Source organism: Crassostrea angulata, chromosome 5, assembly GCF_025612915.1.
Source record: "Crassostrea angulata isolate pt1a10 chromosome 5, ASM2561291v2, whole genome shotgun sequence".
NCBI classification, from domain to species: domain Eukaryota; kingdom Metazoa; phylum Mollusca; class Bivalvia; order Ostreida; family Ostreidae; genus Magallana; species Magallana angulata.
This window is the reverse complement of record NC_069115.1, coordinates 5,291,735-5,309,625: the sequence shown is the minus strand read 5'-3', so window position 1 is coordinate 5,309,625 and position 17,891 is coordinate 5,291,735. Positions and strand designations below refer to the sequence as shown.

Below are 17,891 nucleotides of genomic sequence, written 5' to 3'. Positions count from 1 at the left end.
CTACAGGAAATACCATTCTTTTATTGGAAATATAATTCCTATAGGACTTTAAAAAATCCTACAGGACTGTCAATATTTCCTGTAGGAGAATCAATTCTCATTTTCCGATGGGATATTAATTTTTAAAGGTAAATATCTCACCTGTCAGGTGAAACACACTAAAATAAAGTGGATATATACTCTCAAGACAATGGCCTATCATATGGTGTACATTGATTTTTCCGAAACTGACTCTTAAGCGGGTGCAAAAATGCCACCTTGGCACTGGCATAATTATCCGGCATAGAGTTTCAAGTCAAATGTGAATGACCTAAATCGTCGCTATTTGTCATGGATAATTCAGTCATTCTATTTAAATATTTAAAAACGTTCTTAAAGTAGTGCATGTGTACCTCAGTATGTCATATATTGCACTTAAGTCTTTAAAATATGCAGTATACAAGGTATTGCATGTCATTCTTTAGAGAGCTATCAATTTATTTGAATATCGGGATACATTAATTTCTAATATTAACACATATTTGCATCAATAATCCCGCCCGTGTGATATTTTATAAAAAGTGCCTGTTTGGGAGGGTAACAGTTGAAATTGACACCCCGAGAAAACCATTGTCAACCTCCACTTCGCGTCGGTTGACAATGGTTTTCTCGGGGTATCCTCCCAAACAGGCACTATTTATTTTGTTATACTGAATGTCTTAATGTTTATGAAAATTTTACTGCTTTTATATAGGAATAACGTGAATTTTACCGCGAACCGTAACAATTTGTAATGTTACCCGTTGCTAAGTGCGTTGCTAACGCTGAGGGTAATAGAACGGATTATGAACTGCGTCTTAACCAATCAGATTTCAGTATTTAACATGAAAGTATAACAAAATCAATATATGTTGGAAATGATGTTTGTTGTTGATGCTTTCTTTGAAAACATTTTTTTTCAATTAATATGGTCTGTGCACGTTTCCTCTGTATTTTAGAGCATGATTCACACCTCAATCATCGTGGAATTGTTACCGATGCCAAATGACATGGTACGCGCTAAGTACAAGCTTCACGGCTCGGTGGTCACGCTATATCAATTTAGAATGAGTTCTAAAAATGTCAATTACACAATCCATAACACATATATACATTGATATTTACCTCAATGGCAGATCAAATAATCCATGCTTTTGAATGTTTACTAAGACAAATTATGATGTTTATAAATAAGTTCAATTTATACACTCAAACCAGATATTTTGATACAAGATGAACTTGTATATAGAATACACAGAAATACAAATCGTCAGAGGTATACAAACACAGTCATTCAGAAAAAAGATAAAAATGGACGTAGAACAGAACAAATATACAAATCACTATACATACCGTACATATAAACATACAGTCACAGAACCACATATACATATACACGTATGTAAAATCGTGCCCGAAAAAGTCAGTCTCATACATTTGTATTTATATACATGTAACACTGTGGTACAAAGAATCTTGTTATACTTTCATGTTAAATACTGAAATCTGATTGGTTAAGACGCAGTTATTAATATTTTCTATTACCCTCAGCATTAGCAACGCACTTAGCAACGGGTAACATTAAAAAATGTTACATGCGCGAAAATTATGCGCGTACGGTTCGCTGTAGAATTCACGTTATTCCTATATAAAAGCAGTAAAATTTTCTTAAAAATTAAGACATTCAGTATAACAAAATAAATAGTGCCTGTTTGGGAGGAAAACAGTTGAAATTGACACCCCTCGAAAACCATTGTCAATGGTTTTCTCGGGGTGTCAATTTCAACTGTTACCCTCCCAAACAGGCACTATTTATATAGTATCAGGAGACAACTAAGGGGAACAGACAGCAACGAAAATAAACACAATATTGCTACGAGTTCCGAGTAGGTATTCTTTCCGTCCGAGTTTTTGAAACGAGAAGATGCTAAATATCGATAAAAACTCGATAAGAACCCCCGACCCCGCATTTTCTGATGAAATATAGCACCATCATATATTACGATGCTCAACATAGTGGGTTTTTTTTAATTTTTAACAAAAGGCAATATTGGAGATTTTTGTCCCCTAAAGATACCTTATAACTTAAAAATGGACGTGGTGATGGGTTTTAAGATAGTTATTGTTACGATCAACAACTTTGCTTCTTTAATACGTTACAAAAATTGATCGTTTTAAAGTAATATATTATAGATAATAACCAGAGAAGTCAATTATTTTATAAAATTGGATATGATTTAACTGCAAGTCAAAATAATACAAATGACAGTACTCTTTTCGTTGACCTAATATGTAACTACCCCCGCCAAATCGCTTATTTTATTAATGAATTATACAATTTAAGACAGAAACAATTGACAAAGCCATCTTGCTCCCAAACATGTAAAATTTATTCACATTGTAACAGTTTGAAAGTGACTTATAGGTCCGTTGGGCCGGGTGTATTGTGTTATATTTGTAAAATGAATTTTGTAATCATGCTATATACACATGTCACTATAATAAATTATTCACTTACTTATAGACTTTACAAGTCTCTTAACCCCTAAATAAAAAGGCCAGCCCCTTTTTCTGAAAAATTATACGAAAGATCTTAAAAATACTGACATTTTGGTCCTTACAGTTATCTGAAATTGTAGTTTTATTTTGAAAATCAAACACAAGAGATTGAACATTTTAGAGGCCGACCCCGTTGATCCTTAACGGGAAAAGATATTGGTGTTATGAGTAGAGAAACCGATTAGTATCCTGAATAACGTTATAATGGCGATGATTTTTTTAAAAACACATAATTATAGTTACGATCAACACATTTGATTCTATAATGCATTACAAAATATTTATTGTTTTTAAGTTATTTGTAATTGAGTTAACGAGTGTCTTGGCCCCTAATTGATAGGACAAGCCCCTCTTTCTTGATACCAAACGTAAGGTCCCTAAAAAACTAAAAAAAATATTTGTTTATATACCTATCTAAAATTGTTGTTCATATTTTAGATACATGTGATTGAATAATTTAGGGGCCAGTCCTGTAGATCCCTTTTTGAAATAGACATTAGTGTTTCGAATAGTGGAATTATCATTACAGCCATTTTATCTTGTAGTATGCTCAACAAAATATTATCCTACTCTAGATATATTGTGTCTTAGTTTGAAGACATTGACCCTTATAAAAATCCCTACTTACGTAATAAATGGGTCTTACAATGATCACAACAGATATCGCTACAAACAACAACTTTGCTTCTATAATGCATTACACAATTTTGATTTTTTTACAAATATTATTTGTAATTGAGTTTACGAGTTTATTGGCCCCTAATTAAAGATACCATCCCCCTTTTGCTTGATATACGAAAGGTATCAAGAATAATAGCATTTTCTTTTCTTACACCTAACGAAAATTGATGTCCAATTTTGTATTACATGTGATTGAATATTGTAATAGCCAGCCCTGTACGTAGACCCTTAATGGTGCCAGTCGTAGGGAAAGGAAGCCCTTAAATATTTGAAATAAAAGCACATAAATTTCTCAGAAAATCATGATTTGATAGAAGATCAGAGATCTTTAAAACATTTGGCTTTTGCAAGACTTCATGTTAAGATATTTTTTTTATAATTTCTTTTAAAACAGAATATTCTAAAATATGATGAAACTCGTCAACGATGAATCTTTTATTACACAGTGAATATAGTCTCTTATTTAGAGGCTTACTTCATGACAACTTACACTAAAGAATTGTAGAAATACTGATAGAATCACAAAGTTTATTTTCGCGGGTGGAACATGTTTTGATTAGATTTGAACATATTTTAGTGTACAAATACAATTGGGATTGGGCACAAGGTCTGTAACTTCAATTCCCCCCCCCCCCAAAAAAAATATGTACTAAAAATAAATTGAACAAATCATTTAAGTATTCACCCTGGTAAATAGATTAACTTGAAAATCGTAAATAAAAAAATAAAATGATATGAAGTTTTCAAAAGTTCGTAATCGGTATGTCTTCAAAACAATATAACACTGATAAAATAAATCAATACTAATTAAGAAAAATTACCCGTGACGAAACTTCAAACAAGATGTTTTGCGTTTTTCAGCACGTGCTTCTTATCAATGGCAACTTTTGTGCAACTGACATTAGTCTTTGATTAAATACATAAATATTCATTGAGAAAAAAAAAACCCAGATCCGTTGGAATGAATCTTTGTCTGAATTATCCTCACGACAGGTTGTACTCATTCTAAATCTACTCTTCGATTTGTCCTTTATATTGTTTTTAATATTTCGCAATCCGTACAAGAAGTTTTCAATGTTATTAGTGTGGCGTCGTTTCCATCGACTATCAACAACAAACTGAAAGCTTGGGGGGAAACCTACCGGTAGTGTTCATATGATCTGATGCTATCCTGCAAAGGCCCAGGCCCCGAGGTTATAAAACTTTTTTCATACTCGTACTCATACTCATACTCCGTACTCCGAGTATGTGCTCCACTGAGTACGACTTTAAAAACCGAGGTTATAAAAGTTTTGGAGTACGTTCTCCGCTGAGTACTATTTGGAGTATGCTCCAAAAGCCGATCGATGAAATTTTACGTCTCTGAAGAAAGACAGAGAACGGTAATTCATGTAAATAGTCCTGGCATGTAGGCAAACTGTACATCTATTCTGATTAATTATTTATCAACAAAATGTAATACATTATTTACATGTACATATTACCCTCTCCATCTGCAAGCATGGAGATGTGTCTGCATCTACAACTTATAAATTTTTGAGCAACAGAGACGATAAATCCATGCAGTGTAATTGGTAAAATTATCAACAAATTGTGTTTATGTCAAATCTCTCCCCCCCCCCCTCTCTCTCTCTCTCTCTCTCTCTCTCTCTCTCTCTCTCTCTCTCATGAGACTCAGATAGTGATTGATGCATGTGATGATTAAGTATAATTATGTTGTAAGGAACGATATGAATATAAAAGAAAGAAGTAAGAATTTACACGGATATGAAGAGAGTATTTCAACATAGAATTTAGTTCGATATATCTAAAGTTTTCCTGGCTTTTATACGATTTTGATATTTTACATGCCAGGAAAAGGTCAGAAACGACGCCAATATAAAACTGGAAAGTCACTGCCCCCAAGTGGATATCTCTTAAGATATTTAGTGAGCAGTTTCTGTAATAGGGAAGACAGGGAAGAGTTTAATTCAAAAATAGAAACATATACTTGGGAAAATCACAAAAATACTGAGAAATCCGTTTATTTTTACACTCATATAGTATACACTAAGGAAATTATATGGGTATTCCAATTTAATTGCAACATACTTATACTATATTTGCCTTTTAAAATTCTTGTGAGAAAAAACATCTAATATCTTGAAGGGGTGGGGTGGGGGTGGGTGTTGGAATTGCATCAATGAACATATGCCAAAAGCCAAGGACACACGTAAAGTTTCTCATTTTAATATTTTTGGGAATGTGCACGAGAGTTTAAGAAAATTCACTAATTGAAATATTTTTGAAATTTCCAATTTGAGGACCACGTTAAACCGAAAAAACGTGTTCAAGGAAACTGTGTACTAAAGTTGCTGTAACCCTTTTTGTGGGGTTTTATTTATGGTTCAAGTTTTTCTCACTTAGTCAAGGCTTGAAAATGTGTGTTTAGAATTTATATATACATACTGTGTCATTTTTTATCTTAAGTAACGTCCATTGATATTTTTGAGCAAGCCTTTTCCTATTCATCTTTAAAATTCGAAATACATGTGTTAATTTTGATGCATTTGACATAGATATTTGGTTACTTTAGATAAAAAAGGAATAGCTATATGAATTATCTAAATAGTTACTTGCTAATAAAATTAAACAATTTAAGAGATGAACATTCCCACAGCTAAGCTATATAGAGAAAAATCTCTCAAATGAAAATGCGAAGAAGCTATTTTAAGTAGTACATGTATTTTCAATCGATTGCATAGAATAACAATAATCCCCTTCAAATCTCTCTCTCTCTCTCTCTCTCTCTCTCTCTCTCTCTCTCTCTCTCTCATAAATTCTAGCTTTTATCTTGCGGGTTATGATTAATTTAAGTGTTATCTTTTTTCTTTTTTTTACATAAACAAGCTTTTAATTAACTGTAAATTACCCGAATTCTCAAGCAGAATATATATAAGAAAAAAATTTGATGTCATAACACCAAATTTTATTTGTAGAAAGATACTAATATAATACTTAAGACTATGGGGTCACCGGGACCCACCATCCTTATATTCGAGCGTTTATAATCAAATGTTAAACCAAACAATGCATTTCACCTTACGTATACTTAGACATGTCTATGCTTTCGATGTTTTACTTCGAAATAAATAATAAAGATCGTAAGGTAGGTGATGTTCCATGGTAAAATTTCTTTAGTATTTGGAAAATAAAAATCAATTACTGGTAGATGGTTCGGAATGGATACTCTACCTTCCCGCAGTAAAATTAAAAAGAAGTTGCGGCCTATATACATCTAGATCTCTGCAGCTACATGTAGTATATGGTCACCTAGGAGGCCAAATATGTACGTCATAATTTTAAAAATATTGCCAATACAAAACTTAAAAATTCGAAATATTATCTTTATGTTTACATCTAACGCCCTTTAACCTGCGTTTTAATTACTTACTGCTGATTCTTGATTACTTCCTATATTTCCAAGTAAGATTGCTTTTTGATAACTTTCAAAATAGGTTTTTATTATCGATATTTCGAGATAAAAAGAAATGAACCTTGTTCAAAATTACTCTAAATTTCACAGCGTTTTTGACACTACAGAGGAAAGGCGATTTATAAGCCAATATTTTCCACATGCAGACAGTAACTGTTTTATGAAAATAAAAAATAAAAAAAAACAATCGTATAGATAAACCATAGGAAGTAGGATTCGCCGCCCCCCCCCCCCCCACTCACACACACCAACACCAACTCCTCTTAAAAATATTTAGTTCCAGGGGTAGATCCAGAATGTGAAGTTAGAGGGGACGTCAGTATAAGACAGGGATTCTGGAGAGGCCGCTTTGTGGCCTCCAGATGGTCCAGGGCAAAGTCCTGTTGGTGACCCAGGGGGCAAAGCCGGCCCCGGAAGCTCCAGGATTCTAGAGATTTTGTAGGGTAAAAAGGAAGTCTTTAAATAGACGTTTGAGATATTTCTTCTCGTGATTACCGGTATACTTAAAGTAATAAAATTATTTACAATTTTTAAAGGTTTGTAGATTTAAGACCTACAGTCATCAAATTCCTCTGTCTTGTAGAAATCCAAGAAACATATCCTTTTATTTTTTTTCTTTCGAATGACTGTAAATTAATCAGTTTAAAAACCAAGTTCAATGGGACAATGTAAAATGTTAGTATAACCAATTACTTAAAGGTGGGTATATGGGTGACTGGACATATTTGAACCCAAGGACAGCGTAACCAAAATGTTTTTTCCTGGGTTTTTTTTAGTTACATCATTGAACACACGCGTTTTCTTCATATTGCACAATTGAAACAGTCTAATGTAGAGAAATCCCCCAAGTTAAAAAAAAAGATAATTAAGACTCGCAAGTTGTACATTTTCTTTGCCAGAAGGAGTATGATTTAACTTTATTTGGACAATTTTTTTAGGGCTGTGGGGGGGGGGGGGACGCCGGGTGCGACCTCCTTTACTCCGCCACTGATTTACCGCTTATTCTATAAAATGTTTCCCTTTCCAAGTTTTGTGGCATGCAACATAAATGATAATTGATTAATAAGTAAGTAATAGAAAGCGTTAGACTTTTATGCATCCCCCATCCTTTGTAATGTTTAGAACTAACCTACATTTTCACTATAATCAAAAAATGGACCCATCAAGTACATCTGATTGAAATTGATTAATAACGATACATGTACATTGATTTCTTTGTTTTAAATGATGGGGTGTATGGGTCGTATTTGACAAAACACAGAATTTTTAAAAAGTCGAGCTATTCAACGGTAGTATATTGTACGTAGTTATACATGTATATGTACATTAATTAATGAAGCAAACTATCTAAAAGTTATTTTGATATCTTGGTTGCAGTTCGCCCTTACTCTTAAATTCACCTCCTTTATATCTAGATATGTCATTAATAAAATGGTAAAAACTTTCCATTTTAATTCATATACATGTAAATATGATTAAATTAGAGCGTATAATACAGCAATGCTACAGTATGAACAATATTATATGTTTGCACTGCATTTTATTTAGATTAAATGTCTTGAGTACGACTTTGAGAAAGCTTCAAAGCTTACTCAGAAAATCGCATTTTTGTACTCAGCCGGAGTACGAGTAGGAGTATGAAAAAGTTTTATAACCTCGATATCTTGAGTAGGAGTACGATTTGGAGCACGGAGTACGATTTGTAGTACGAGATCGTACTCAAGAAAGTTTTATAACCTCGGGGCCAGGTCTCGTGGCAATCAGCATTCAAGATCACTACTGTAACATCGTTCTCTTAATCATGAGACTTAAACCACTGCTGTGATGTAATGCCTTTGTTCCAGCAGTCAAAACTTTTACCTGTGACAGTCCGATATTACTGAGCTTCTTTATATCAGACCGTTACCAATAGTTACAGTACTGATATCCTTCAAAATCGGACTCAAGGTAAACCAACAATGAAATTCTATGGCAGTGTTTTAAGTACGATACATGTCTCAAACACTTACTGTGTGAACAAAATATCAGACAATACTAATCTCGACACTAACGGGCCTCGAAACTATTATATATTTTCATACAGAACTGTTATATATATCAATTATTTAGATAGAAATCAACCACCCCGACGGCAAGACAAACCAAGGTGTTTGTTTCATATAATAAATGCATTATAGATTGGAGGAACACGTTGAACTTTGGTTCCGTGTGTATATATATATATATATATATATATATATATATATATATATATATATATATATATATATATATATATATATATATATATATATATATATATATATATATTGCTGAACTTTCCCCTCATCGTTCGTTTTGGTCCCTCACCTCTCTCGGCACCAAATCTCATTGTACTCGGAAACGTTTACACACATACCGGTATACGTGTACAAAGAGTTTCATTTCTCGTACGTGTGAAACACGAACTAACTATGTTGTTGTTGAACTGTTACCTTGCAATTTGATTGGTCCCTCTATTTGCTCGGCACCAAATCGCATGGTAATCGCAAAAGGTTGTGGTTTGTTTTTTTTTTTACCAAAATAAACATTAATTACTTATTATATGCAGTTTTTGATAAAAGTAAATATCGTTTGATGTCTTTTAATTTAGTGAAATAAAAACTGATTAATTGAATGTTGGAAAAATCTTTTTTCTATCACAGTATAGATAAAAACAGGAATTTCCAAAATATACGTCATGGGATATAAAATAAGTATTAAAAGGGTTGTTAATAGTCAAGACATAAATTATTAAACAAAACAGATATAAATAAGTTGTACTCACTATATCGTCTGCCTAATAATGAAAAGTTTTGGATATACTAGCTAGCTGCTCTTGGATAAGCACTGTTTCAGTTACCTTGTTCAAACTCTTATTGACGGGAAGTTTTACATAATTATACACATGGCAATCGAAACAAAACCGGCATACAGTACCACCCCAACCCTTCCGAGTGTATCCAGTCTTCTTTTTATTTCTCACAATGTTTATAGTTTTACTCGTTAAAATCTTCATCAGTATTTACTAGATTTCTGATGTTTTTTTCACTGCTATATACTGTGGTTTCATTAATATTCAAGGGTATTAATTTTCGTGGATAAAGTGAAAATCACAGTTTCAAGGATATGTAAATTCGTGGTCAATGACCCTATCAATACAAATTATTAACAGAAATTGCTCTTCAATGAACATTTAATTTTATGGATAAACTTAACAACGAAATCCACGAAAATTAGTATTCAACGAATATTGATGAAACCACAGTATACGTCTGTTAGTCTGTTTCCCCGACTTTACATATCGTTGAAACGGAGAATTTCACTGGGGAATGCTATTCCATTTCAGATGCTGTCGGTCGCTATGCGGTCTGATGTTGTTCGGAGAATACGTTCTATATGCCTACCTTGTATTTTTATTCCAGAGACGCTCAGAATGGGATGACTTTGCCGGTTTTTTTTAATTCTTTTTTACATCGGCCGTTCCTTTTTTGTGGTGTGTTGCTGGATAAAATCATTTATCAGTCGTCAGCGATGGGATCTGGCATTACTAGTAGACGTTCTCTAAAAGTCTTTCAAAAAAGAGATATCGTTGCATATTCATTAGGCGTTGAAAAGTCGTATTTCTATCAACAGCAGTTTAGTCCCTCCGATACCGGTTCCGACAATTACAAGAGAGATCAAGTTCTCTCAGAGTAGAGTCCGAAGATCTTTCTTCAGGAAGACGGCACATACGTAATATTCCATAATTGAAGCATAGATACGCCGTCTTCAGAGCAAAAGATATGAGTCCATTAAGCATGATTCCATCCAAAATGTCGTCTGCGCCTAACAATATGGAGATATGTTGACGTTGGATGAAAGATACCCTCACTACTGGACGCATAAAGCGTCGTTTACCGGTGTACAAACGGTTCTGTAGTGATTTTGGTACGAGACGCGTACTCTAGTAGCATTCTTAGTTAAGTCTGAGATTCGTGGCTGATGATATCCGTGTTCATACACTAGGTTTAAGCATGAATCTGTCTGTTCGCAGAGTTGTTGTCGTTAGACGTCATGATCTAGGACTGCCGCTGTCAGATATGGTCACCCTGCATCTGCCATCAACTTTGACATTGCGCTATGGGCTACCTCTAACGTTCTAGCTACGTTATATCTTGCAGAATCTATTTGAAGCATCCCTAGAGCTCCACTTCTTTCGGAAGGAGACAACGATGGCCATGTTTCCATGCAAAAATTAATATTTAGGCAATACTAGTACGTAATTGTCCGATTTCTATTTTTTCACTCTGCATGGTGTTGATTAAGGTTGCCATAAAAAATAAAATAATCCAGGGAATCAGGTTCTTCAAACAAAAGTCAGATGCTTGTTTGAAAAAGGTAAAGTCACTCCCGAAAATTTTGAAGATACCTCGATATTTGCGTTCCATGTATTGACGTTTGCGATAAAATGACCTTGTCTACGTATTCACCATGATGACTATGTATGAAACTGCACGACATTCGTTGCTTTAATCAACTTTATTATTTTGCAACAATTTACCATTGCAGCAAAGTTAATTATCACTTTTGCGAGTGGTATAGTTTTAGAGTGAACATTCCCAGTGAAAAGGCTTTGGCTTTCTTTTGTCAAAGAGTCATGCATTTTTTAAAAAAAATTCCTACACACGGGTTTAATTCCCACTAAATGCCGATGAATTTGCTTGTCAATTAACATCGTTGTAACAATTTTGTTTATTTTAATACATTTGATATAGTTTTAAATCACATACAATATCAGATACTTGAATTCGATTTATTCATTCCTGATGTTATATGATTGCTACTATTAAACGTTAAGCCTTATATGTCATATTGAATTCGCTAAGAGTATGCCATACTACTTTTTGAAATGTCTATGAAACGAGACTTTGCCCTGCCATTTGATTACTACTTTTAAAAATTTTGACCAGGGTGGATACATCAGTGTTACTGTTTGTTAAATAACAGTACCTATCAATAAAGACTGATATGTTTAATATTCATTTAAGAAACAAATACCATGCGACAAAATGGTTGTTACATGGTAGCCTCGGCGCGCAAGCTGCGTATCAACCCTTACATTGAGTCATTGTTGGATTTATATAGCTTATGAAATGTGAATACAATCAAGCCTCGACCCATGTTATTATTGAAAGAATCGTTACTAAATTAGGACACATTTTCTTACACTTAAAACAAACAATTCTAAAACATTAAACAAATAATTTTCCGAGTTTTCAAAACTAGGCCCAAGGACGGGCGATATAAGGTGGCTTTATATGTTCCTAAGGAACCAGGTCAACTTGTACATGTAAAAGAAAGACAGTATAGTTCGTTCATAAACAAACTTTAATAGAATTAAAATATATTATTTTTGTTCCTCCTGATGAAAATAACAAAATTCTATAAAACTGCACATAATAACTAACCATTGAATTGTGATAGAAATGCCCACAGGTTCACATGTTCGAGAAAAACATGCAGTTAACAGACAGATCAAAGACACTCGCGTACAATGTATACAGTTACAAAAGGAGCTGTCTGCAAAAATACACTATTCTTTAACCCAAATATACGTCTTTTTACAGAATACATCTAATACCAATTAACTTAACATTGCATTTGGGACCAACCGTTTTCGTAGCAGAGCACCGTTCGTGATAAAGTTACCACTAATTACAGTATTGAATGAAATGGTAGTAAATGTCTCGATATATTCGTCTCTAACAATTTACAATAAGAAGGATTTAAAACAATCAGCATGATCGAATATTGGTTGGTCCCAAAAAAATCCATCATTGCAATAATATATAATATGATCATGTTTGTTTCTCGATAAAATTTACGAGAATACTTAGTGAAACATTGAGGAACTAGTTTCTGTTGTTTATACGTTTTCAACAAACAACCAACAACAATATGGTGTCAGCTGATACAAAAGTGTCTGTGCTTACAGCAATTGTTTCCACCAATGATATACATAAAATCTAAAAATACACTTTAGTTAAAATCTAAATGACAATAACAATGCTCAATACTGATGGTGCCATATAATTAATAACAAATTTGTATTTTCAAACTGAAATTAATAACAATCTCCAAAGTTTTCAATATTCAAACATAAGTTTAGGGTGCAAAAACTCTTTTTTAAAAATCTCTACACACAAATTCAATCATCAGTTGGAATAGAAAAAAGCAATAAACTATAAATCTAAGTCTCACATCGGTGGTTTAATATAAACCTCAATAATTTTTAACCTCTCTCACAAAATTCAAGATTTTTATTTTGCTATTTCTGTGTGGGTATGTATAATGGAATTTGTTTGTAGTGTAAAGCTGTGGACCAAGTTAACAAAGTCACAACCGGCGGGCAGAGCGATGCCAAAAATAACAAACTAAAAATGACATGTATACATATCAAACATAGACAGGTGCCTGAAAAAATCAAATTGCTCAAAACAAGACTGAACATACAAATTAATCTACAATCAAAACTACATTTAAAATTCCTCTAAGCAAGAAAAACAATTATCCATAAATCTATCTTAAAATCATCAATGTGTTCCTGTTAATATTATATTTGTCATATGAAAAAATATATCTTTTACTAGTTTAATGCTCTTCTAAAGGTACAACAATTTGTTTTCTGATAGATTCGACTTCCCCAAGCAGTATTATAGTATATGCAAACTTTAAAGTTTGATTGGATGTTGTACAAGTATACTCAGTGATTTGAAAGAATACCTTTGACTCTTGGTGAAATTTTAAATCTGCTAGTTCCTTAATCCAAATAGTGGCTAATAACACCCAAGACCTTCAAACTTATTCACCTTATTTACACATGTAAGTAAAAATGTCACTGATTGGCCTTAGTCACTGAATCATATATGAAAAACATTTCCTGCAAATGATAAGTAGTTTTAACTAAAGTATTTATACATGGCTGCATTTGCAGAGACAGCCTTTTACCCAAACATAATCCCAGTCTGTGAAGAATCTCTCAGTGAAATACTTACTAGTATATTACCAAACAACTATTTATAATTATAGTAAATCTCAAAATATACAATATTCAAAAGTATACCACATTCACCATCACAAACAGGAGATGCATGGTTATTACCAAATAAAAAAAAAAACTTTTTCCCCCATAGTATCTGTTGCTCTTTCAATTATCTGATTTCTTTATTTTTAGCAATGAGTAAAATTGAGCTCTTAGATCTCAGACCAAACTACACTTGCACTCAGTTGACTACACCAATTTTTCAAAAATAAAAAAAACACATGAAATTTTATTGCACTTTGCTCTAATAACTTCCTTAAGTGCTTAACTTTCCAAATTAAAGTTTTAAGTAGAACTAGCTAAAAATTAGAAAAAAAATATATTTTTGATTGACAAAAATAAAAAAAATAAATCAAAAATTTAAATTCTACACTGTGACACAAGCTTCAATTAATATAAAAAAAATTGTGTATAAAATTTTGTCACATCATTTTCCATTCTCTTTTGAACATTTTGCTTTTGCAATTACTTAAGAAAACCTTATTGAAATGCATAATTTGCTGTGCAAACGCCAAACTTGCTTATAAGGGAAAATGATACATGCATTTATCCGACTACAAAAAGTTGCAAGTCTCTTGTTTGAGGTTCTTTGGTTAATTTCTAAATCTAATCAACACATGAACCACATATATTTCTTTGTTCAGTTTCCTCTCCACATAAGCATCACATATTGCACAGAAAAAAAATCCCACCAAAAATATTAAAGGGGAAAGAAAATTAAAATAAAATCTGCAGTTTTCCACCCTTTAAAATCTCTATTAGAATAATCATATCTCCATAAAGTACATTTTTATGCAATATACATACAAGTGTTTAAATTCTGAACAGTAATATGAACAATGTACAATATAAAATACCCACAATTATAAATGGTAGCTTGTATATGTACAGATAATCAGAAAATGTGCATATACTTACTATACGTTACATGTAACAGTTATTTATTGTTTGGCACATGTTGTTAATTTCAATAACAAGAGGAAAAAAAAACAATAAAAAAATTTCCCTAATCTCCTTCATCCCTACAGAGTCCATCTTTCTAACAAAATTACAAAATTAAAATTCAAAACACATTAATTTGTGAGGTTTAAGCCGCCCTTTAGAAAAATGTTTTGTTTACTCTATCCTGCTCAACACTTACTTATAAGTATCTGACACAATGATTAACTTACAGAGTCTCATCTTATCTATACTGTTGAATTTCATCTGTTTAGAGATTTCTTGTCTAATAAATGCATATGGTTTTAAATAAAAGGATTTATGTAATTTTGAACAAAAACACCACCTCCAATATCTTCCCCACTAAACAAAGTTAAAACAAACAACATTATAAAGGTGGTCTAATAATCTGGTTATCTATCAACAACTGCAAAAAAAAAAATAATATAAAAATTGCATATTGTATTCGAAGTTTTTTTTCTTGCTGAATGACAGTATTGTATTGATAGTTCAAAAGATTCTGGTCATAAAATAAAATCACAAAATAGTCTGACAGTTTCTCAAAATTATTTGTGCAGAGTCCTATTAAAGCTGAAAGGTGTCTGTTCCATCGACTTCATGTTTCACACCAAGAACCCAATGAATGCATCAAAAAAGGAGCGTCCTTCACAGCCTGGTCTCAGTAACTGTTATATTCCATGCAATTAAGAGAGCATGGTCCATCTCTATATCAAATGAACTGAGAGTATTATCCCCTGTTAAACAGGACACAATGGCACTAACACTTGAAACTGTTTCCATTTAGGAAAGAAAGAACAAAATGGCAAGGGTGAAGTCACTAACACGTTCGTATAGGTCATTTAACACAATGATACTGCCCTCACTATTTAGGAACCAGTTTAGTTCACAGAGAACCAGTCAGTTTATGAGTACCCAAGTCTTGATAAGGCCATCTTCTTCCTTAATCTCACAATTTCATAGAATGCCTCTTTGTCTGGAAAAAGAAATAAGAAAAGTGAATCAACATAAAATAACTGTCTTCATGTATAAGACTATGTGCAGATTAAATAAATTGGTAAAAAAATTAATCAGTTAGAGAGTCTGTAAATTCTAAACATCATGATCGTAATAACTTTACATTTATCCGACACACAAAACTTTACATGGTGTTTCATTGTTTGCTTTAAATGGTTTTGAAGTGGAATCAAGATTAAATACAAAAACAAATCAAAAGCTTTACTGTTAGAAGTTATATTAAACTAAGTCTCATGACGTAATTACTGATATGCAAGTCATAATTTACTGAGCCTTTGATATAGATATATGTCATCTGAAATATACGCAAAGTTTGGAAAACTTGAAAACTTTGCTAATATATGGATGCTAATAAGTTATAAGTAATCTAAATTACCTTCACTTTTGACCAATCCTTGGTAAATATACCGTATATAAGTATAAAAATCACAAACAGCAGCAATCTGAAAGAGTAAAATATTAAATAAATGTAAAAACATTCCAAATTAAATAAATGTAAAAACATTCCAAATTAAATAAATGTAAAAACATTCCAAATTAAATAAATGTAAAAACATTCCAAATCATATTAATAAAATCTATCTTTGTATCCTAAGGGTTCAAAATTCATCAAAAATGGATATAAGCAAACTGTTTCTTTATCAATTGTTAAGCAAAGCAGTAGATTTTAAGTACTTTATCCTTTCAATATGATCGATTATCTAAAGGCTTACCCTATTCCTACAGAGCTGAGATATAGAATATCAATCATCTCATGACTTACCCTATTCCTACAGAGCATGAGATATCAATTATCTCATGAATTACCCTATTCCTACAGAGCTAAGATATAGAATATCAATTATCTCATGACATCCCCTATTTATATTGAGCTCAGATAGGGAATATCAATGATTTCATGACTTACCCTATTCCTACAGAGCTGAGATATAGAATACCAATCTCATGACTTACCATATTCCTACAAAGCTGAGATATAGAATATCAATTATCTCATGACTTACCCTATTTATATTGAGCTCAAATAGGGAATATCAATTATCTCATGACTTATTCTATTCCTACAGGGCTGAGATATAGAATACCAATCTCACGACTTACCATATTAATACAAAGCTGAGATATAGAATATCAATTATCTCATGACTTACCCTATTTATATTGAGATCAGATAGGGAATATCAATTATCTCATGACTTACCCTATTCCTACAGAGCTGAGATATAGAATACCAATCTGAGTTTTCTCCCAGCTTAATTTTGTAGTTACACAATTTGTTGTTTTCTGTCAGACGACATCTCCTAAAAAATATATAAAAGTGATCAAATTAAATTGCATTGTCAGTAAGCCTAGATCATAATCTTACTACCATCAAAACGTACTGGCAAGATCATACATTTCCTCTATGATGTAGATGTAAACCGATTCTTAAAGAATTCACAGGTCCACTTCGGAATAACCCCTAAAGGTAGCTCACTACATCATTCAGTTAATACCGTACATTTATATATACAATGTAGTATATCTATTCATCTATATAATTATGCAGTCATGTTTTCTTTTCTTTTTTCATCTATTCGAAAATTGAGTTAACAATAGTTGGTTACTGATATCAGGCCAGGCAATATGATTTTAACAAATAAAATTTGACAGACATAACACGTTCCATTTCTTCACAAATTTAAAGATATCCAAGAATTGATCAATGGTATTTGATCTGGTATTTGAGACAATATATTAACCTAAGATTACTGGCATCTTAAAAACAAGTTAACAACTTTAATCAGAGAGGAAAACCTTTAGCTACTATAACTTTGAATTAAACACCACCTATAAAAAGTAGGGTAGCGTGGGCTTACCTGGGGTATGAGCTGTCCCCGGGGATAGGCTCAATGGTCAGGCTGTTACTGGCTACACAACTCTTAACCTTCTCAGCCAACTGTAAACAAAAGGACAAGGTCAAACAAGGAAAACACGGGCTATGTTTGTAACAATCACAAAGAGTTAGAATTAAGGCATATGATCATTATTAACTTACAATCATGATGCTTTAATTTCAGACAAAACAGCAAAATAGGGGAG

The 17,891-nt window shown here is 32.5% G+C and overlaps 1 protein-coding gene across 6 annotated transcripts in view; it reads right to left on the bottom strand.

Moving 5' to 3' along the window:
- The window catches only part of LOC128183047 (guanine nucleotide exchange factor for Rab-3A-like), a 43,429-nt gene that overhangs the window by 2,828 nt on the left and 22,710 nt on the right, over positions 1–17,891 (bottom strand). For 4 of the 6 annotated variants that reach the window (XM_052851869.1, XM_052851868.1, XM_052851871.1 and 1 more), the window contains 3 exons: positions 17,669–17,748; positions 17,011–17,110; positions 16,186–16,252 (listed from right to left, as the gene is read on the bottom strand). In XM_052851869.1, coding sequence (XP_052707829.1) covers positions 16,186–16,252; positions 17,011–17,110; positions 17,669–17,748 — 247 coding nt within the window. Of the gene's footprint in view, positions 1–12,103; positions 15,769–16,185; positions 16,253–17,010; positions 17,111–17,668; positions 17,749–17,891 lie in introns of those variants that run through there. The other 2 variants (XM_052851870.1, XM_052851872.1) reach the window with 1 other exon arrangement.